Source organism: Symphodus melops (genome assembly GCF_947650265.1).
Source record: "Symphodus melops genome assembly, chromosome: 4".
Classification (NCBI taxonomy): domain Eukaryota; kingdom Metazoa; phylum Chordata; class Actinopteri; order Labriformes; family Labridae; genus Symphodus; species Symphodus melops.
This window is the reverse complement of record NC_136694.1, coordinates 16802565-16825039: the sequence shown is the minus strand read 5'-3', so window position 1 is coordinate 16825039 and position 22475 is coordinate 16802565. Positions and strand designations below refer to the sequence as shown.

Sequence of the window (22475 nt, the reverse complement as noted above, 5' to 3'; positions counted from 1 at the left end):
TGATCTTGATAAATGACGAAGACCTTCTTTCTGATTTTGATAGCAGACAGCTGTGAACCTATCTTAATAAGCAAGATGCAGACATTTAAAAGGAACTTTGTCAGTCTTTATTGCTCATCCTTTACATTATAGTCTCAGATTAGTACAAAAACTGTGCATTTACATAGAGTTGGACATGTTCAATTCATATATAGCTAAACGGGAAATGTGACATGTTCCTGGTTTTTCTTAAAGAAAAAGGAAATGCTCATTAATGCAAACGGTTGCATTAAACTGACCGTAACTGACGTCAACAGATTACACCAAAAAGACATAAATCAAACAATGAACAACCAATCTTTTTAAACTGACCCTTGATTTTAAAGTGACCAGTCACTTTTCAAAGGGGTGGGAAGGTTGCCCGTGTGGGTGTCGGTAACCGGAAGAAAAGTTTTGTCTCTAAAGTCAAATCTATTAAACAATTATTGTTTTCCTCTTCACAACACAGAACATAAAACCCTTAATTACCCAGAGCCTGTTCACTCACAGAATGCAGGACTATTAACATTCACATTGAACAGCATATTTAAAATGCTGCACTACATTTTACAATTCTGGTCGTATCAGGAGCTTCAAGTCGTTTTCTTCTTTGACACAACTAATTCAACCCTGAAGCCTCAATTTCTTCACAGACTGACTGGAGTCGATTGATTAAACTGTCTGACTTGACAGCTCCGTATCTTCAGATCTGTGAAACAGGGTTCAAATTCTTGAAATAAATTCCCGAGTCTGAACCCGCTCACTGACATGTTTTGTTGGACTTTGACCTTTCCTCTTTAATGTGCTATCCATGAAGTGTTTAACATGTAACTGATTAGTAAAGACTATGGACTTTCTCCCGTGTCTTCCAGGTGTTGTGTTTAAACGATGATGTTCACCCAAACGTGTCACGTTGCTGTTTTTGTGATGATGCACTTTATGTATGACGCAAATAGACAAATACTTCAGTAACTAAACGTGTTACAAATCAGAACAGGGAGTTCAAAATGAATGACAAAGTGAGCCTATTAAAAGTTATAATTTAACAGTAAATAAAATAAGTCACGCCTGAAAACATCATACATGTAAATGTACATAGAATAAGGCTCAGGCAAATGGCCTAACATCTAAATCTGATGATCTGACAAAGTTACTATTTCTTTAATGACTCTTGTTGTACACTGAATGAACATCCAGTTTTAGACTTATAATAGCCAACAAAAGGCAGAACAGGTGAATTAGTTTTTTTTCTGTAGCTAGTAATTGAATATTTAATTCTTATTCTGGATATATTTGTGGTTCTTCACAACTCAGCTCAGCACAAGAAGCCATAGCGGCCAGAGAGATGAGAGGCTTCAGCTCCTCTTGTGCTTTCAGGTGATCTCTCTCTTCTCCTTTTTGGCTCAGAATTTGGCTCAACATACAGGAGCTTCTTGTCTTGTGCTTCTCCAGGTTTATATTGCTGTGTTGCTAAAACATGTTTTTGCTGATGAGGGGCGAACAATAATGTTAATGAAGGGAAGCCGGGAGGAGACGGTGAGGACATTATTTCTCTTCTCAGACCTTAATTCTCTTCCACCTTTGATCTGACTCCTCTCAAGCGTGTGCAGCCTTTCCTTGTTTTTAGTAACTTCTTCAAGCTGAGCCTGTGGGCAAAAGAATCAAATTCTGACTTCTAGTTTACCATGAATATATTTAGGACAATTTAAGGACAGAAACAATACTTTAAATCCAATGGCCTGTATGCCTATATAAAAACTTGAAACATCTTTGACAGTTACACAGCTTCACTTACCTTGCTCTCCGTCAGTGAGCACTAGTGCCTGGAGAATATCGGAAAGGGAGACAATTCCCTTCACTACTTCCTGTTCGTCCACCACCACCAGCCTGTGCACCTGAGTGACACCCGGGACCAATGAAGTTTAGTTTATTAAACACTGACAGGAAATACTGAAAATCCAGTCAGGTCAAACAAGAGACGCCTTCTTGGTATCGCATTATGAACTCTCACCTCAGCCTCCACCAGTCTGTTGATGATCGCCTCCAGAGTCTCGTATCTGTGGCAAGTGAGTACTCCTTCAAAGTACTGCGAGCGGTGCTGCAAGGCTTTGGTCACTGTCAAATCCAGGTTGTTGTATGTCTTCTCTGCTGCCAGATTCTGGGATTAAACACAAGGCTTCAGGTTAAATATGTCGATATCGAACATTGCACAAAATTATAGATTTTTTATATTTTTTTAAAGCTCTTTTTGGACCATTTTTGCCTTTATGGGACAGGACAGCTGAAGAGAGACGGAGATGGTAGGAGGAGAGAGAGTGGGGAAGACATGCAGCAAAGGATAGAGGTTCAGATTCAAACTTTCTGTTAAATCTATATTATCACTTACTATGTCATAGCTTTTTAAGGACTTCAATAATAAGGCTTAGGATTCCAATTAGGAAGATGTTGAGCTTTTTTTCCCTCATATTTAAGAGTAGACAAAATAATTGAAGGGGTACAGACTGAGAGTCAATTTAAACAGAATGCATTATAAGCACTGTACCTATTATTTTCTGAACTTAAAAATTGATGTAAATTAATTGATAATGAAAAGTGAGTAATTAGAAGACACATTGCTTGCGGTGATAAAAGTTGTAAATAAGGTTAGTAGACATTGTAACTTACAATGACATCAAATTTGGAGTAAATATCCACCACTCGCCCTGCAGAAGAGAGGACGATATTAACACACAAATAGTCAACGTGCGTCTGGTCATCAACATGAAATGAACGAGGACGACACATCCTCTAACTGTCATACCTTTGTCATCCACAACAGGGAGCGCGGATACTCGCTGCTCAACAAAAATACCGAGCGCAGTGTAAAGCGGCGTGTCCGTGCGGACCACTGCTATCTTCTGGAATGTCCCAATGTTCAGCTCCTCCAAGGTTTGACTCAAGAACGAGGGTTTCGGCATCTCTGATATCTGAATACAGTAACGAGAGATTATCCATTTTTAATCCACACTGTATGGGAAATGGATGTTTCTGTAAAAGAAAGTTTTATCGTATGCTGTTTTCTTGGGAGTAGCTAATAGCTCCTACACTTTACTACACAACTGGTGGCTTCGTATTAAACTCAAACATTGAAAAGGGGGCAACAGATTATTGAAGTATTTCACTTATTAGAAGTAGGAACGAGGAGAGAGGACTTACAAAAAGCTTCAGGAACTTGAGAATCCGCTTGTGTGTGAGGATGTAAAGTGTGTTTCCAGTCAGTGGGTCGATTACAGGCAGTCTGTGGATCTTATTCTTCAGCAGTGATGATACTGCATCATACAAGCTGTGAACAGAGGAACAAAGGATCAAGGTTTTTCACATGCAAGAAGTTGTTACCTTAACCCTGTAAGATAATATGAAGCTAAGCGAGTGTACCTAAAAAAAAAAAAAACAGTTAAGCCGCAGATATCTTGGCAAAAGACGAAATAATGCAAGCGTAAACTTTGTACAGTGGTTACACAGTGAATAGGGTCTAAAGAAAAGAAAAAAACTTCAGATCACCAATCAACCTTTTAATTCTCTCTCTCTCTCTTAGAACAGTGTAGAAACATCTAAAGGTTTGCAATTGTATTTTTGATTCAGGCATTTCAATCAATCACACATTGTACAGAAACTGCCTATATTACTGCCACTATCCTCTTTCCAGGGTTGTGCCTCCATGTACATAGATATGGGTTAAAATAACAAGGGTTGGAGGAGTTTGTATTACACCAGAAACATTAGTACACACAGTGTAAGCAAACCATTGTTTGCCTCCTCAATGACATTGCTTTAGAAAGACAAACTGTTAAGGCTAACAGATGCCCCCAAGCTGTACACCCCCGCATGCAACAACCATGTATTCAGGAAACAGATATTTGAAACCAACAACCAAAATGATATTTACAACCAAGCATGAATAAGATCACACACTCACCTTGCATTAGGAGATATGCTAACCAAGGGCTTGAAAGAGTCTTGTAGATATAACTCTATAAAAAAAAATTATAATAAAAAATTGTTTATAAAAGTTTTTAAGTACGATACAGTAGCATTGACTTTACAGATGCTTACCTCTCCATGTTTCTATTTTGTGCTCTTCCAACTCATAAATCTGAACCTAGTACATAGAGAAAAAGAGCAGGGACCTTTAAAGGGCACTGAGGAACAATCCAAGATGATCTCGTAAAGGACTACAAAGACCATCTTACCAAGGGAGATTTGTAGTAACGATGAAGGATGTTTATAAAGTCTGTGATGGTTAGCATACCTGTGAAGACGCAGATAGGCATCAAGTCAGCAGGTAATGAAATCAAAGTTCGACCAACTCAATGTGTTTCAACTAGAATCCTTCTTACCAACAAAGCACTGTTTCTTACTGTCCCATAGAGGTGCTGCTCTGACCCCATTAGAAACAAGAGCAAAAAAAGCCTTCTTGACCTGAGAAATCATTTACAGATTGTTTTTAATGTGAAATATACAATTAGAAATACATTACACTTTTTAGATTCATCATTCATTTTTCACCTGTAGGGATGTATCAAACACAACCAACTTGGAGCTTGTAGGTACCAGGTCATAACAGCGGTGGGACTTCATGAACCTGGTGTACACATTGTGCTCTGGGTCTAAAGGAAGGAGAGAGAGAGAGAGAGAGAGAGAGGCGAGCTTTTAATCGCACTTTCTGTGCTGTTAAATTTCACTTTCATTTTCTCTTATGTCTGTGTTACAACATTAAAACAAGCCACGTACCCTCTATCAATGCGTCCTTTTTGCACTCTAGATCATCGACAGGTACTGGGATCTGAAATAAAAGAAAAGGAATAAATGAAGGTCATTAAGATTCTGTTTGTCTAGATAACTGTCCAAACATGGTTTAACAGACGTTAGGCCTACATTGCCATTACAGCAGAACCAACATGTGTTTCATGAGGAGTTATCAGTCTTGTGTATAATAGTAAACACTAGTCGTGGGGGCCCCAGCAGACCCTGGATCCTGACTTCAGTGTGCGTCTTAATTTGATAAATATTAAACCGGCTAAGAACAAATGCTCTCGTATGTCAACCGCACAGGATATATACGGTTATATGAATTGACATGTTAGTTTCGACTAGCTTTAATCAAATATGTATTATTTATTACTGGGTTGGCACTAATTTGTGAAAAAACGCTACACTTTAGTTATTACACTAGCAAAGCTAACTAGCTAGCGTCATGTTTTGTTGTTGACGTTTAGAAGAGGTGACTTTCCATTACAGCTTTTAAATCTATTATATCTATTATCATACAGCGACGTGGTGGAGCAAATGGTTTTTAATGAGGAATGATTGTACACCGGTATCTGGTTTTGAATCCTTCTTCATATGATGAATTTGTTTTCCTTAAAAACGAGCTTGTCCTTATAGTTAGCTAGCCTTCATTAGCATTCTTCGGAAAGTCTTCAAGTTGTACGAGACGAAATTTAGCTCGAAAAGTTGAAGATGTAAACAATGTGAAAATGACTTGGTAACTCACACACTCCATATTCCATTCGTCTTGTCGCCTGTCTGTAATTATCAGTGTGTAGGATCGAGGCTCTTGAAGGTCTTCCGGAACAACTCAGCAGTACGACGGTTACCGTAATACATCTAGTTATCGCACCATAATCTCAAACGCACAGCAAGAAATCTGAACGGCCTATAATACACCGATACGAGTGTTTAAAGTGTGCATGTGAAGTTATAAAATTGCCACATCAAAACCAACCAACCAGGTTGAAGTGGTTAATGAAGTACAGTGGATTAAAAGCCAAGAGTCGTTGTTTCACTAAACAAGTTAAAGAAGAGCTCCACACGGTGGTAAATTTAAATAGTGTTTACTATCTAATAAATTCAACTCAAACATTACTATTTGAAAGCTTTCGTTTGAGCAAAAGCACGCATCATTATAACTCAATAAAAGTTGGCCCTATAAAAACGAAACGCCGGTGTTCACTGACTAATGTGTAATTAATTTAGTCACATCACTGTCGAAGTAACACTGACAAAAAATGTATTAATAAAACTTTAGAAATCCATCATGGTGACAGATGAGTGTCATGTTGTCCATCCGCCGTTGTACCACCTGTTGACTGTGTAGTAATACAGCCTAATGTATAAGCCTCTGGTCTGCTTTTTGCTACCTCAATAATGAAACAAAAGTCAACACATCAAATGAGTAACAGATTTATTTATATACAAAACTGTTTACAGCAAGATTTCTGGATTAACATTAACCCCAAAAGGGTACAATGGTGTTCAGGTGTACAACAGCACCTGCAAGTATCAAGTGAAAAGAAGGGGAGGGCCTTGAAGAGCACCTTAATAAGAAGAAGATTGGGGGGGGGGGTGTCTGAAGATCTCTAAGGCACAAGACACAGCATCACCAGCTTCTCTTTAACCATCAGCAATCACCCGAAAAAACTACCTATTCAGCAAAGCACTTGATTTAAAAAAAAAAAAAAAAAATACGTACAATTACCCACTACAGGTACAACATCAGGATTATGAGGACAAACACACAGTGTGCCACGTCTCTGTAAGGCTACAAGAGCAAAGAGGAAGAAGTCATTCAGGATCTTGAGCATCTGACAGTGATCATACAAGACCCCATATCCAATAAAAAAGTAACTTGGCTTAGTTTTTTTTTATTAAACTGGCATTATCCATAGAATTCTACCCATGAGCTAACTTTGTAGCCTTCAGCCACTTAACGTTTTGTGCAGTGTTCAAAACTTTTCGAAAAAATAGCCAATCAACAATGTTCATAATTATATTGCATATCAAACCATATATTCTATGAAAGGATATTTAAGGGATAGCACACCTGTACCACTCAGTATATAACCAATAATAAACTAGCTTTGATTCTATTTATATTGTATAAAAAGGCCATGACTGGTTAATATCAATGATCTATTTATATCTATAATAAATGTCCGTGGGATGTCAATAATATGTCTTCATTACAGTAAATTACAAGAATTACACTGTTGATACAAAGATCTAATCCGCTTCACAGAAGAGCTTTAAATGTGAGTTTAGAGAAACAGATCCCTCCATTGTGAAGACACAAGTTCCAGAGTTCATTGGTGAAAAGTACCTGAAGATGAGTTCATAAATGGAACAGTGAAACAACAAGTGAGGTTAAATGTGTGAAACCTCATTCCTGGGAAAATCTACTATTTGTGAGAAATGCTGACATTTTAGCACCACATTTAAAGCAATGTGTACTGTGACTGTCAAAAAAAGAGACCTGCTAGATAATCCTTGAAAGGTTACAAGTCCTCACTTTAGATTAGCTAAACTAGTCAGTGATGAGATGAGACATAAGCCAATAATGTCTCAGACATCAGAACCCATTTTTAAGTTATTGGGAAAAAAATGTAAAAGGATCAAATACTTTTCAATTCTATTCTTTTCTTTGATTCTTTCTGGCTTAACTTGACATTAAGATTTTCAGAAGTCATAAATAACATTCCTGTACTAAAGGAGGTGTTGGTTGACTGTGCTTCTTTGCCTTGAACGGATTTATCTTGCTCTTGGAAACTTCTACCTTTACATTCACCGGGATAGTTTGCAGACTGTCTTGGCAGTTGTCTTGCTATGGAAATCAAGCTGGTATCATGGTGGAGCAGAAATCAATCTACTACCATGTCTTGGTATTTGTGAGGTTGTGATTTGTTGGCCGGTGAAGATGTGCCTCTTGTCTTCAGTGACAGTTTACTGATGTCCTGGATACACTCCTACATTACAGCACACTTCTTCTCCTCTGGAGGGGCGTTTCCATCAGCTTTCTCCATCTCCAAAATGATCCGCTTGAAAACCTCCACAGCAGTCTTTATTGACACAGAGTATTGTCGTCAGAGCGTCAGAAAAAAAACAACAACTTTGGACTGCATCAATTAGATTGTATTTCAAAAGATTTCTTTGATTACCTCATTCTCCTTGGCGGAGGACTCCATGAACGCAGCACCCATGGTGTCAGCAAGTTTCTTTCCCTCCTCTGGCTTAATAACTCTATGAAATAAAACACTCAGTTTACACAGAACTCTTTTTTTGTATAATAAACAGTGACAGAGATCTAGTTTGAGTGGAATTCAAAATAAAAGCAGAGCCTAAAAGACAAGTATGTGGATAGTTTCAAAGGTTAGGCTTTCAAATATTCTCTATATCATTGACTGTTGCTGCTTCTCTAAAATTCTTTGGCCTTCAAGTTTAAGACTTTTTTTCCTAAAGACTGTAAAAGCATACTGCATGTTCACTTATAAACTTCAGAGCTTGGGCTCTTGTTTAAGCAAATATAACTCAATCAGGCAGGAGGGGAAAGCATTTTGGGGCGATTATTTTGTGCCAATACTTAAAATACTACTTAAATACTTAAATCCAGTTTGCCCCTTAAGGTGATGCAAACTGGCATATGATGATGTCCAGAGTGATACATAATGATACAAGACAACATAGTAAATGACTATGCTGTCGCTGTCACAACACCCCCCCCCCCCCCCCCCCCCCCCCCCCCCCCCCCCAAATAAACAAACATGTTCTCTAGACAAAGGCAATATATGTTTATAAGATAACTGTTTTTCTTTGGATTTATTTCACAAAGAAAAACAATGTCATCATGTTTAACCAATACAAACAGTGCTACCCCTTCAAAACTGCCTGGCGTTGAGTTATAGATTCAAAGAGCATCAAATCAGAATTCACAGTGTTATTACTTATCTCACAGGAAGAACACACAAAGTTTGTCCTTGTAAAACTTCTCATTATATTAATCACCTTTCCATGTGGAGATCTTTTTTGTTCCCTACAAGAACAGTTGGGACTCTAAACAAAAAGAGAAGGAACAAAAGTGGAAAAACTAAGTTTTATGGAAAAACAAAAAAGGGACAATTTTAGAAACAATGACGACAAAAGATTCAGTCAAACTTACTGAATCTTCCCAACCATGTCCAGCATCTTGTCATGTAGAGCCTTCACAACTTCAAAACTGAAAAGAACGCACAAATAAAGTACATTTTACACGCACAACTGATCAGGTAAATTGCTTTTACTTTCTAAAAAATAAATATCATTCAGAGCAAGTCCCTGAATGTTTAACTGGTAACAACAAAGAGAAACCAGGCACAACATGGAGTTGTATCAAACCACATAAAAATGAAAGCCTTTAAAAATACTTTCAAAATGACTTAAGCCCTTTGACATTTTCTATTATGAACGGTAAAACATTTTAACTTAAATTATAATACACACATTGATATTATATATTATTTTTTTGAAAACACATTGATTTGGGACTGTGTACTGTGTATTCTTCATAGTGCTTAAAGATTACAAAAATCTAAACTATTTGATCACCTTTTCGCAGAGGTCACAGAGTAAACAAGGACGTAACCATGGATATCCATCGTGTGAGATTGTGGAAAAATAGAGTACTCATCCTAGAGAAGGAGAGAGGCATCAAGTTATTTGGAAAAATTGTAAAAGTGTGATGGTGAATATTATGCACCGTATAAACAACTTCAGAGTACAGCTAAGCAAGTAATTCAATACACAACGGAGTACACCGTAGAGGACATACCACAGACAATACCAGCAATGCATACATTTTAATTAAAGATCTAATAAATCTGATTTGTTGTCATTTCAAAGCAGTGGCTGTGTCAGATTGATGTGGTGAAAGATGAACTTACTTGTCCAGCTGTATCAACAAGCTGAAGATTAAAGTCCTGACCATTCACACTGACCAGTTTGTTAAAGGCTGGGGAGAGGGGGCAACTGGTTTTAGTCAACATGTCTTTACATTGAGACAAATGCATTCATTGACATTTATTTATTCTCGAGGAATCATTGAGAATACAAATTTAAAAAAACAAAGACTAAAGAACAAAGACTAATACATTGAATATAAGACCAGAATAAGAAGCAGCAAAGCAGACAACTACAGTTAATAACAGTGAGACTCATGAGCACAGTCATTTGTTTTTCATGTTTTTAAATTGACACACACGCGCGCGCACGTACGCACACACACGCGTTTGTGTGTATGTGCGGCACAAAAGGTAAAAGGTGTTTTTACCAATGTTAGTGTTAATCCTTAACACCAGCCAGTCAGTTGATCTAGTCAGATACTGATCATCAGCCCAGGTTAAAAGGGAATTGATGTATGCTGGCAGATCACCTGTAAGTGCTTTATAAATAAATACATGCCAAATGCCAGTCACGTCTGACTGTTAGTGAAGGCCAACCAACTTTGTTGTATCGCACAGTCAGACATTGCAATCTATTGGACAGATAATTCTTAAACCATTTCCATGAGGAGTTGTCAAAACCAACATCATTTGGCCTCTGCAGGAGTATGTTGTGATCAACAGTGTCGAAAGCTTTGGTAAAATCAACCAAGAGGGTAGCACAGTGTTTCCTTTGATCAATAGCAGACATATTATTTGTGACTGAGGTAGTTGCTGATATGGTGCTGTGTTTTTCTCTGAAACCAGATTGATGAAGACTTCAGACTGAATTTCTTGAAATTAGTTGATTGTTGACGAATGACTTAAGGATTTAGAGAGGCTAGACAGTCTGGAAATCGGCTGGTAATTGTTAAATTCGTTTTTCTCACCACCCTTATGCAGGGGGACGATGTGAGCTTATGTCCAGACCTGAGGAACAACTCCAGTAGAAATTTAGAGATTAAAAAGACTTGGTTCAGTGATTGGAGGGGCACAGAGTTTTAGAAATTATGGTTTTAGATTATCTTCTCAATTTGCTTTCCTAATGTCTAAAGAGTGCAGAGCCTCCATTACAACAGAGGAGGAGAAGGCTTGTTTAATCAATGTAAGGAATTGGTTAAAGGTGGAAATATAAGCCAACAGCAGGCTATTGACATTTCCAGAGCACACCGTTTCAAACTAACTCTCAGCAGCAGCAAAGTGGTTGTTAAAAATACTGCAAATTTCTGAGATTTTATTTGTTTGGCCATTATTTAAAGTAATGTAAGAAGGGATAGATGGCGAGGATTTATTTTTTCTTATATTCACTGCTTTCCAGAATGTTGATGAATTTGAACAACAACTAGAAGTCATCTCCTGATAAGAGGTATTTGCCTTTCTTAGTGAATGTGTGCATTTATTTCTGAGTTGTCTGAATACAAGCGAGTGGGCTGCTGTCTGTCTTGCTGGAGCCCAGGCTTTGTCTCTTTCCTTTAACAGCAATGATAATAATTCAGTGGAGAACCATAGCTTGATCTGTCTTTAACCCTTAACATTTTAAAAGGTGCATGCTTCTTGATATTGGTAAGAAATGGATTTGTAAAATATTTAATTGCACAGTCCACATCAGGTATTTCAGATGTTTGACATATTACTGTTAACAATGTCATTTAAAAAGACTTGTTCATTAACATTTTTAAAATGTCTGGAGTATATTCACTAGTCTGGTATAGGGTTGGTTACGAGCACTCGTTTAGTGACTCCATTACTCAAGTTGCAATTCATTACTCGCGCACCTGTGCAAGCGCTGCTTTTGGCTCATACAGCTTTATTCTTGTGACTCAGCTTTCTATTTTAATGAACGGGATACAAACGTATGACTTCTCCGGCCACGGCTTCAGCTTTAGTACACACAAGCCAGATGTCAACAAAAATAATAGGCAGCTGCGGCCACTCTCAAGGAAAAAATTAGACAGAAAGCAAAAGCACTACAAATAGAACTGTCTTCTAGACCTGTGACATGTCAGTCAAGAAAAGTGATGATAAAACGATGAAATGAATGTTTAGAGCAAGATTTGTGGCGTTAAAATTGCATACTATAGAAATAATAGTTTGATGCTTAAAACACAATTGGAAAACAGCGGAGACCGAAACAGGCAGTCTCACGTCACGTCCTTAGCTAGCCCTGTTCGCACACGTCGTTAGCCTGCTAGTAACCAAAACGCTCTTTCCATTAAGTTTTATAGAAGGCGCTTCAGAGAGCTCAGGGTATTTGTCAAGCCGGAGTACAAGCAACCATCACGGAGAAAAACAAGTACGAGGCTGCTCTTTGAGAGTGTTAAGCAACACAGCACGAAGTACATATAGCCTACGCTGCTGTCGTGATGCGAGATTATTTTTTTTATAATAAAAATAATAATCATACAAATAATAATCTGTGACTACTCTTTCATTAGGTAATTCGAATACAGAGATGACAGTAAATTGCCATCCCTTGCCATTGCCTTGTGTCCCTTCTATTGGTAAAAATTAGATCAAAGATGATTTTGACGGATCTTTGAAATGAAGTCTAGTTGGTTCAGTTGTGTGTGATTGATTTAGATTGTCACACATCTCTTTTAAGCTCCATGAATCATATGACAACCAATTTGAATTAAAATCACTCAAAACCAGGATTTTAAAGTACTGAACTGAGAAAACATTTCTGTAAATTGACTGCACAAGGTTTAAATGATAGTGATCTATATACACCTAGCACAGTCAATGAATTGTTACAAGAGATTTGAACTTTCAAAGCAATGTATTCAAATGTGTGAGGTATGGAGAAAGTATTTAAAACAGTTGCAGATATAGTCCTTTACATACATCTATCAGCTGTAACAAAAGCAAAGTCTGTTTAAAGACAATAATGATACATACTGTTTTCGATGGTGGGATCATAGGAGTCAACAAACTGTCCTTCCACAAACTGTATTGTGAGAGATGACTTTCCTGTGCAATGCAAAAAACAAACAAAAAAATGAATACAAATCACCAATAGTCTCACAATTCACGAATCGTATCACTTGAAAAAAAAAAAGATTTCAGAGGCTAAAGAAGCTATAACTTCTGTGCTTATCACAATTATATTTTAAAAAAAATCAACAAATGTGAAAAGTATAACGTTGGCTGTCTCCAGTGTAGGAACAAACAAAGTAAAATATTTAAATATATTCATACAATGTTATGCCCGCTTTATTTTTACATTGCATTTAAAATGTCGAAAATGTGTACATTGGTTGTGTAAAGAGCTTTTAGAAATTCAAAGGCGAAAATGACGACAGCAAGCTTATTTACTTTGATAATCGAAATTATAAGTCTGTACAGCTTTTTTATTTCGTCCTCTGGCACAAAAGCAGGATGTCGTCGACTGAGACACCTTTATTCACATGAACACGTCAGAAATAGTAGCAGATGGCTTCATCTATTCAACGGGATAAAGTTGTTCTCAGTGTTGATTAGTAATCAGTTGCTTTGTGTAACACAAAGACGCGTGAACAAAGGTAACCACGCGTTAATAGTGTCAGTCGGAAACACGGGAGGAAAACAAAGCCAGGACTTTAGCATGTTAGCCAGCTAGCTGACCTGCATTAGCTGTACACGAGCTCGCGTGCTTTACTCACCTACAGACCTGTAACCCATAACAGCAATCTTTCGATGTTTTGGTTGAGGCATTGTGATGAAAACGGTATGTAATTGGCTATGGTAAGAATATAAAGCCACCTAGTTTTACTACCGAAACAAAACTTTTATCGCCACATTCGTCTCACGTCACGTGACAACAACAAACTTTTCAGAGCTGCCGCTCGAGCTCTCTGCTGGGCCTCGCGCTGGAAGTTCAGAGTTTAAGTACAACAAGTACGGCTTGTTTATAACCCACTAAATCTCTCTCTCTGTTGCTTATATTGTAAACGATGTCGATCGTTAGTTATAATTTATGAAATAGACGTTTCAGCGTGAACATGCAACGAAAAAAAACCGCCTGTTCAACACGACTACGATGTGCCAGTCAACGTGACGGAAACTGTCATTGTGTAAGCACACCGTCGTAAAACAAGCGAATACGTCAGAGGGGACATGGACGTGAATTCAATCCTGCCTATGTGTACAGCAGGGGTCACTCTTTTGTGCATCCCCTTGGTGTGCGTGCAACTAGCCCTTTTTAGAGTTAAAAATAAGCCATAAGGAACAATTTACAGTGCTGTATATGAAATGTGGCTTTTCATTGTTTTAGTGCAAAGCAATAGTCTGACAGGATTTCAGTAAAATGGATTGGGAATGCAAACAGGTGGTCGGTCAAATCATATATTGAAAGTTTTGGATTCAGGGATCCCTACAATGTTTTGCTTGTCCGACAACTTACGCAGGTCAACTGCCGTCACTGATTAATATAACTTCACACAAACTACCATTAGATTAAAACAGACACATACAAAGATAGGCAACTTCATTAATCAATGTTAGCATAAATAAATACAATCACTTCTATTATATTACAAATAAACGTTCGAAGATAAATAAATTAAAAAGAGAACAACATCATCTTCTAGTATCTTTTGATAAATGTAGAGTTTGTGAATGACCAATTTTAATAACTACGCTATTAAAGTATATGCCATAACTTCTGACACTCTCTCTCTTACAGGACACTAGTAACCCTATTTATTTACTGAAAAATGTTAAGAAAGAAAAGTTGGTGAAATAAAACATTTCATTCATAGGCTGCATCTCATCAAAGGTTCAAACATCATGGAACAAACTAGATAATGATAAATTACAGCTAATAAGATTACCGGTCAAATCTTAATAAACTACATGAGATCCTATTAATTAATCTCAGCATTGGAAACTGTCCTATAGGCTTCTTGCAATTGCAAAACCACATTCCCTGCATGGTCGACTTTTATTGAGACAAAACTAAAGTTATTCATTTAAAATATTTGACTTTTAAACAATTAAAGATGTGTTTAAACTGTCAATATGTTACCTTTTTGTATTTCTAGTATTAAAAAAAACTATTCAATAAAACGTGTTACTTGTTTGGTATGATACTGTTCACTTGTATTTTTAAAAATAATAATAATGGAAAACATTTATGAAATGACACTTTTTACAGTTAGTAGTAGGTATATGATTTTTTTAAAACAAATTTGAGTCATAATATTTAATTGGAGTACTTTACGAGATATATTATTTTTAATCTAAAACAAAGAGTGTCTGTTTAGGAAGCACAAACAGCAATCTGCAACTAGAATAGCACCATCTGAATAAAATAATATACATCAGGCTATTTAGTTTAGCTGGTGTATGTTTATATGCCGATTTGAAATCTTAGCCCTGTTACAGAAACATGATGGTTCATATGAGGATGGTCGCACCGTGGGATTAAAAGGCAATTTTTATTTTTAAATATTTTCCTGTTTTTACTTTTTTGCATTTGTGAAGCACGTTGTTGCTTATTGTTTAAACGTGTTATATGAATAAATTCTTACTTACTTACTTTGGAGGAATCCGACCGGAAGTGGTCTGGAGCAGAGGGTAACCGCTGCCGGGAGATGCTGCCGTCATAAACAGGCCGATGAAAATACTGAATAATCTCACTGAAACGGCCCTGGCAGGTAGGGGGAATAACACTGTTGTCCGGGGATCCTTAAAATCAACGTAATTTCCTTCTACCTCTGCTGTGACGGGTTGTTAAAGTCAGCTCTAGCCCTTCAGGGAAGAAGAGTTAGCTAGCTAACAACCAACCAGCTAACAGTAGCATCTGGGAGGCGGTGGGTGCCATAGCAACCGTTTAGGAAACAACACCGAGACGCTAGCGAGCTAAGACAGTAGAGGCTAACCTCGGTTTGTTATGCTAGCGTCAAACATAGCGTTGTTGAAACTTGGATGTCCATTTTAACTCCAGTTAGCCACATTATATCACAACGTCGTTATCTACCTTGTTCCTTCGCCCACATTACTCAGCTGTCAGTCTGCTACATGCTTCAGTGTAAGATGTTGACGATGGTGAAGGGTTGTAACCTTGCGATGTTGAGTCTAGCTAGCTTGGCTAACGGTAATTTCCATCACAAGCAGTAAGCTAATGTTAGCCGCACAAAAGGCCAACCCGTAAACTTAAGTTATGTGTTAATGTGCCTCCGTAGAGTAAAGGCCAAACGCGCTCTGGGGTACAGATTATGTTTTCAGGTAGGTCTGATATTGAATTACTTTATCTCTGTTTTATGAGGCCACACTGAGCCTATCATCGAATCCAGTGTTCAACTGAAAGTTTGCGTTAAGTTAGCTTCTTAAAAAGTTCCCCTTTTTCTTATATTATACACGCCACATAAGCTAATGCTTTCAGTTAGTTTTTGCTATTGTTTAGTGTTTTACCTAAACATCAATGCAGAGTATTTAAACATAACATAACTTAAAGGCGTATTGATTTCACAGACAAGTAAACTTGGATTTTTTTTTTAGTCTTTTCTGATGTCAGTTGGCCAAGAAGCCTGGGCTCCAGCAAGACAGACAGGCACAGCAGCCCTCCAGCTTGTATTCAGACAACTCAGAAAGAAATGCACACATTCACGAAGAAAGGCAAAAACCTCCTATTAGGAGATGACTTCTAGTTGTTGTTCAAACCCATCAAAATTCTGGAAAGCAGTGAATATAAGCAAAAATAAATCCTCCCCATCTATCCCTTCTTACATTACTTTAAATAATGGCCAAACAAATAAAATCTCAGAAATGTGCAGTACTTTTAACAACCACTTTGCTCCCATATATCCGTGAATTGCATATTATAGTGTCAAATGTCCACCACCTGTAAAAACTACATGTTTTCTTTGCCAAGGTTTAATATAATAATAATAATAAAACACTAGTTTTATAAAGCAGTTTTCTAAACACAATGTGTCTTTTTGTGGGATTGTGGTGCCAAATTAAAGACTTAACACAGATAAATATAAGGGAGTCAGTTTAGCATCATCCTAACCCCTGATATCATATTTCACATTGACTAGTATGGACGTTGAAGACTGCAATGGCAAGTCTTACATATCAGGTAGGATTATGGTTTATTTTCTCTCTATACCTTCCTACAAAGGGATGCAAAATATATAAGTATGACAAAGATGCTTTTATTTCCCCCTGGTTTCAGCAAGTGGAGACTCTTCAATGGAGAGGGAGTTTTCTGGGGCCCTTGGAGGACCAACAGTGAGCACTCCAAACAGCAAAGAGGGTTCTCCTATTCGCTCCCTCAGTGGTCAGTATGAATATAAGTGTTACTTACTCTTCCAAAAAAAAAAAAAAAATGTCTTTAAATCTTTGGTTGTGGTTTGTGGCGGCAGTAGCTCAGTCTGTAGGGACTTGGGTTGGGAACCGGAGGGTCGCCGGTTCAAGTCCCGGCACGGACCAAGTCCGGAAACTGGTCTGGTAACTGGAGAGGTGCCAGTCCATTTCCTGAGCACTGCCGAGGTGCCCCTGAGCAAGGCACCGAACCCCAAAACTGCTCTGGAGCGCTCGCTGTGGGCAGCCCCCTCACTCTGAGACCTCTCCATTAATGCATGTCACTAGAACCCTGTTTGTGCATGAGTGTGTATCTCGGCCTATGTGTGTGTTAGACAGAGTGTAAAAACTGAATTTCCCCTCGTGGGATTAATAAAGTGTAAATTATTATTATTATTATTATTATTAATTATGTCCAAATAAATCATGGGTCACATATCACATCAATATATCACTGTGTTGTGCTTTGTGAAATGTCTAAATGTTGTTTCATATTTTACAATTATATTTAGAACAACGTTATACTCAAATAACACTCGGGGATGGCTCTATCTCAGTATTAGGTTGAGGGCTTTGATCCCCAGCTCCTGCAGCCAAAGGACCAATGTGTCCTTGGGTAAAAAATCACTGCTTCTGCGGTGTCGTAGGATATCTTTACTTGTATGTCTGTTTTGTATGTACTGATAGACATTTACATAGCAGCCTCTGAAAGACTGGGGAAAAGCACTATACAAGCTAAAGACCATTTACTTCATACAGCTATTAACCTGCCGAGGGACTGCGGGTGCACACGCTCTAACTTAACACTGGCACAGTGCATCAAATGGTAACATTTATGTTTAATATTGTACATGGTCCCTTTACAGCAAACACAAAATGAATCAAATAAATATCAATATGCAGTGTATTTACTGAGGAAGCCACTCTCTTCCATTAAAGGGATACTTCACCCATTTACATGAAGCTGTGTATCATTAGAAACATGGTAGTAGTGTTGAATGGTCGTGAAGCCAACCCTCATTTTGCCCTGAGACGAGAAAAATATGTTTTTCTTTGCCTGGAAGTTTTCTTCATGTGATGCAATATGACGCTTTTTGCAACATATTTTTCTCGTCTCAGGGCAAAATGAGGGTTGGCTTCACGACCATTCAACACTACTACCATGTTTCTAATGATACACAGCTTCATGTAAATGGGTGAAGTGTCCCTTTAAGTTGTGACTGTTTTCACAACAGTGTGATTTCTCCTCAATCTGTCAACATGTTGGTTAAAAATATATGATTTCAATCAAGGCTTTCATTATGCCTGCCTCTGTAGCCAACTCCATTAAAGTGGAGCTGTACAGTGATGAAGACCTTGGTCGCAGTACTGAAGATGAGAGAGGAGAGCTGGTCGAGGAAGGAGGTCCAGAGCATGGTTCTGACCCTGTTGGAGGTTACAGGCAGCCCGGCAAATTGCCCCTTGGGGACAATAGCGACTTTCCAATCCAATCCCCCAACCCGGATACCATACCCACTGGTGCCCCAAGAATGCCAAATGGAAAGCTCATGTGTGACATCTGTGGAATGATCTGCATTGGGCCTAATGTCCTCATGGTGCACAAACGCAGCCATACAGGTGAATGATCCGTTTAGTTCCAGGAGAAAACATGCATTCACTTAAAAAAACAAACACATATTTAAAACAAGGTTTGATACAGACATATTTCAGTACTTCTTAATCCATGGATAATTTGCTCGTTATATAAAAGATTTTCAACCCTAGAAAATGGACGATTTCCTCAAATTCTGTTGAACCACCTGTACATGCCACTAGGAGAAATCAGAAGAGTGAATATTGCACAATGCCCAATGTGTTGGACGCCGTAGATATGGTAAATGAAGTTGGTTTAACAGAATCGGATCTATTTCCAGGTGAGCGACCATTCCAGTGTAATCAGTGTGGAGCATCCTTCACCCAAAAGGGTAACCTGCTCCGCCACATCAAGCTGCACTCAGGTGAGAAGCCCTTTAAATGTCCTTTCTGCAGCTATGCCTGTCGAAGACGAGATGCACTAACCGGTCACCTTCGCACTCATGCAGGTACGATAGATCCCAGACAAGAAATTGAATCTATTTTCTCGTCTCATGATAGCGCACAATGACAGTAATAATGCAATCTTTCCTTTAATTCCCCAGTGTCCTCGCCGACTGTAGGGAAACCATACAAGTGCAGTTATTGTGGTCGTAGTTACAAGCAGCAGAGCACCCTGGAGGAGCACCGCGAGCGCTGCCACAGCTATTTACAGAGTGTGGAGTCACAGCAGCCATCCAGCGCACAGAATCCAGGTACAGTTTGTGGTGCTCATTCAGAATTCCTGTCAGAAGTTAAGTATATTTATTCAGATGGGAATGTACATCACAACAATATACTGCCTCAACAAAGCTAGGCGGACAACCACTGCTTGGTGCCCTTTCTATCAAATCTTGGTTTACAGTACACTCTAATGAAAAACAAGCCTCCAACTTAATTGTTTAGGATAATTGTTGTCTCGATAAGGAGAAATCGCCCCAATATAACATTACAATTTGTTTGTATTCTGTGCAGGAGAGGAGATGAGAGAGCTAGAGTTTATACCCGACTCTCTCCTACAACCCTCCTCAGACAAGATGGCATTTATTGATCGGCTTGCCAACAGTATCACCAAACGCAAGAGATCCACACCACAAAAATTTGTAGGTGAGCATTTGTACTCAGTGTGGACAGCTTGAGGAAACTGAATTGGAAAGAGAACTAAAGTAATAAGGACTTTTTTTCTGTTCCGACAACTATGATTAGCCCATTCTCCGACGCAAATGTTGAAGGGAAACAAGATTTTCTATCCTTTTGTTTTGACCGTATCGGTTACAGTCGCATGTAGAGTTGTTATTTATACAACAAACGATACAGGATCAGGACAAAAGGACAAAAAAATTAAACAATGACGGAGTGAAAATAGACAATCCTGATAAACATGAACCAGAGCCTACACACACAAAACTAGATTTTATTTTTAAAGGATGGCACTGGATGTCATCACTTCAATGTTTTTTCAGGGGTATATATATTTACACTTTATATATATATATCTCAATGACTTTTGGAATTCAGAAAGGGAATACATAAACCTTGACTTGGAATTAACTTTCATCTAAATGAATGAGAATAAGTTCACTTGCCTTCTCAAGCTGCTTGTAATAATTGTATTTTTTTCTGGATAAAATAACAGATTTTTGCAAAGCTTGTCGTACATTAATTAAGACCATGTTTCCTCATGCAGGACAGAAGCTCATACGCCTCAACCTCGCAGAGGCACCTTATGAGCTCAGTGCTGGTTTGGATAAAGACAGGGAGATGCACACAGGGGACCTTGAAGCTCAGCACTTTACTGGTCTGGGAGGAGAATATGCTTGTGTAGAAGGTAACGGAGGAGACATACAAAGGACTCTACACCTTCCCACCACTCAGCCACCATGTTTATCAGAACTAAGGCCTGTCCACAGCTCAGTCCACCCCTCTGGCGCTCTGGGCCCAAGGTTGGATTGTACAGGTACTGGAGCTAGGCTGGGAGCTGTAGGTGTTGGAGGGAGGGAGGCTGCAGAGGGTCATGAAGATCTCCCAGCAACACGGAGTCATGCTCCTTCCCCTCGCAATGGTTGCCAGGACTCTACTGACACAGAGAGCATGCCTGATGAGCCATGCAACAGCACTGCACCGACTCCAACTCGACACAGCAACAACCGCGACCATCTCCTTCACTCTAACAACCATCACTCAGCACCTCCTCCCAACGCACACAACAGGAGTCGGGAGAGACACAGCCCCAATCATGCCAAAGATAGGGAGGTAAAAAGAGAGGATGTGGGTCACTCAGCTCTCCCAACTCCTACCCTCGCACCAACCCCCAGCTCACCCACAGCACCCTCCTCTACCTCCAGAGAGGCGTTTCGGGTTGTAGACGGGGAGGGTCGAGCTGTGCGATCTTTCCGCTGTGAACACTGTCGCGTGCTTTTCCTGGACCACGTCATGTTTACCATCCACATGGGCTGCCATGGGTTCCGCCAGCCATTCGAGTGCAACATCTGCGGCCACCGAAGCCAGGACCGCTATGAATTTTCGTCACACATTGTCCGTGGGGAGCACATCCTCGACTGAAGAAAAAGACAATCTTCTTCAGATCGAGCTGATTTTACACTGAGACGAGGACCTTGCTGGGTTTGGTCTGCACAATAGTTGAAAGAGACAAGGGTGCAGACAAAATGATAGGAATCTATCAAACCGGCTGTTATGACGTTAGCATTGATGGCACGTTTATTTGTGTTTTTCTTAGATTTTAAAATGGTCCTTACTAATTTCAATGCACTTTGAACCATGGACCAATTTAAAATGCACTTTAATCAAATTTAATCCAAAGTAGATGAAGAACCAACGCACTTTTTCATCTGCACATGTGCCTTGCTCTGAGTCAGGATTCAAACCTGATGCACAAATTGACAAATCTGATGTTTGTCAAGAACCTGAAAGCTTTCGATTTGTATGCACTTTAACAGGGTTTAAACAAATAGAAAACGTAATCAAATAAAGTCCACATGTTCACCTACATTGGATTCTTAAGAAATCTTATTGCATTGCTCTTAACAATAAATTTATTTGGAACAGTCCTCTGGCAGATGTTGCCGGTGTCAGTAGGTTCAAACTTGGGGGAACCATAGAAAACTTGAGGTGAGGGTAAGTGCAGACCAAACTCAGAAACCAGGTCCAAGTCGATTGGATGTTTGCGAAGTTAATGATAAATTTAAAAACTGCACTTTTCTTGTTCACAGGGTTGAGTTGGACATTTTTGTGTGTGTTTGAAATAGAGGAAGAATGACGCCCTGATGTTTTTTGGAGGTGAAGTTGAATAGGTAAGGTGGAAAATGAAGGCCTTCGTGTGAATGCTATGTTGGACAGTGTATGAAATGTGTGTTGTTGTTTTTCTTTTCTATGACTGCTTTGGTTGCACTGATACCTACCAGAATACTTAAATTATATTAAACTATTTTATGGAATACATTGTTCTGCACATTTCTCTCTAAGTGAGAAAAACTGACGGAAGGTTTTTATTCACTAGGGGAAGGGGTACGAGATTCACTGCCACAGTTTGAGAGATTACTGAAGCAGCTAGGATCGTTACAAGTCTTAAAACGTTTTCCCTTTCATAACGACATAGAAGTGAGAACTATCAGTCATCTATTGATGCAATACTCAAATGTTACATTGGTGTTCTATCTCGTTGTATTGTGCCTTTGTTCACCCTGATCACACCTTGTTGACCAGGTTGAAGGACATCAACTAGCACAGTCATATCTGAAGGATCATTTTGGCTGATTATATTGACCATGAGTC

At 38.8% G+C, this 22475-nt stretch overlaps 3 protein-coding genes across 6 annotated transcripts; 1 reads left to right on the top strand and 2 right to left on the bottom strand.

Annotated features, from left to right (window-relative positions):
• Positions 1 to 84: 84 nt before the first annotated feature.
• On the bottom strand, positions 85 to 5847 carry prkag1 (protein kinase, AMP-activated, gamma 1 non-catalytic subunit). Its single transcript, XM_079342550.1, has 13 exons — positions 5552 to 5847; positions 4789 to 4840; positions 4564 to 4664; positions 4395 to 4476; positions 4248 to 4306; positions 4111 to 4156; positions 3974 to 4028; positions 3214 to 3340; positions 2819 to 2984; positions 2683 to 2720; positions 2030 to 2176; positions 1814 to 1913; positions 85 to 1664 (listed from the first exon to the last, which is right to left on the bottom strand). The coding sequence occupies exons 1-13, from the start codon at positions 5558 to 5560 to the stop codon at positions 1654 to 1656; spliced, it is 993 nt and encodes a 330-aa protein (XP_079198676.1). The 5' UTR covers positions 5561 to 5847; the 3' UTR covers positions 85 to 1653.
• Positions 5848 to 6224: 377 nt separating this feature from the next.
• Positions 6225 to 13873, bottom strand: rhebl1 (Ras homolog, mTORC1 binding like 1). Its single transcript, XM_079342551.1, has 8 exons — positions 13427 to 13873; positions 12684 to 12755; positions 9750 to 9817; positions 9415 to 9497; positions 8990 to 9046; positions 8836 to 8883; positions 7992 to 8073; positions 6225 to 7892 (listed from the first exon to the last, which is right to left on the bottom strand). Exons 1-8 carry the CDS (start codon positions 13476 to 13478, stop codon positions 7800 to 7802), a joined length of 555 nt encoding a protein of 184 aa, XP_079198677.1. The 5' UTR covers positions 13479 to 13873; the 3' UTR covers positions 6225 to 7799.
• A 1430-nt stretch (positions 13874 to 15303) lies between these two features.
• On the top strand, positions 15304 to 22138 carry LOC306823156 (zinc finger protein Eos-like). 4 transcript variants are annotated; one of them, XM_079342547.1, is made up of 9 exons: positions 15304 to 15421; positions 16282 to 16382; positions 16808 to 16848; positions 16945 to 17049; positions 18390 to 18689; positions 18986 to 19153; positions 19250 to 19399; positions 19659 to 19790; positions 20371 to 22138. In XM_079342547.1, exons 3-9 carry the CDS (start codon positions 16809 to 16811, stop codon positions 21243 to 21245), a joined length of 1770 nt encoding a protein of 589 aa, XP_079198673.1. In that variant the 5' UTR covers positions 15304 to 15421; positions 16282 to 16382; position 16808; the 3' UTR covers positions 21246 to 22138. The 4 variants fall into 4 exon arrangements, with proteins under 4 accessions (XP_079198673.1, XP_079198672.1, XP_079198671.1 ...); XM_079342546.1 differs by lacking the exon at positions 16282 to 16382 and adding an exon at positions 15950 to 15992; XM_079342545.1 differs by lacking the exon at positions 16282 to 16382.
• Positions 22139 to 22475: the final 337 nt, after the last annotated feature.

Coding starts and splice junctions, on each gene's coding strand:
- prkag1 (XM_079342550.1), bottom strand. Junction 4,307..4,394: donor TAAGAAACAGTGCTTTGTTG/GTAAGAAGGATT, acceptor GCGTCTTCACAG/GTATGCTAACCATCACAGAC. Junction 4,157..4,247: donor GTTACTACAAATCTCCCTTG/GTAAGATGGTCT, acceptor TCTATGTACTAG/GTTCAGATTTATGAGTTGGA.
- rhebl1 (XM_079342551.1), bottom strand. CDS start 13,478: ATGCCTCAACCAAAACATCGAAAGATTGCTGTTATGGGTTACAGGTCT. Junction 9,818..12,683: donor TGATCCCACCATCGAAAACA/GTATGTATCATT, acceptor CCCTCTCCCCAG/CCTTTAACAAACTGGTCAGT. Junction 7,893..7,991: donor CCTCCGCCAAGGAGAATGAG/GTAATCAAAGAA, acceptor GTGTCAATAAAG/ACTGCTGTGGAGGTTTTCAA.
- LOC306823156 (XM_079342545.1), top strand. CDS start 16,809: ATGGACGTTGAAGACTGCAATGGCAAGTCTTACATATCAG. Junction 16,849..16,944: donor TGGCAAGTCTTACATATCAG/GTAGGATTATGG, acceptor CCCTGGTTTCAG/CAAGTGGAGACTCTTCAATG. Junction 18,690..18,985: donor GCACAAACGCAGCCATACAG/GTGAATGATCCG, acceptor ATCTATTTCCAG/GTGAGCGACCATTCCAGTGT.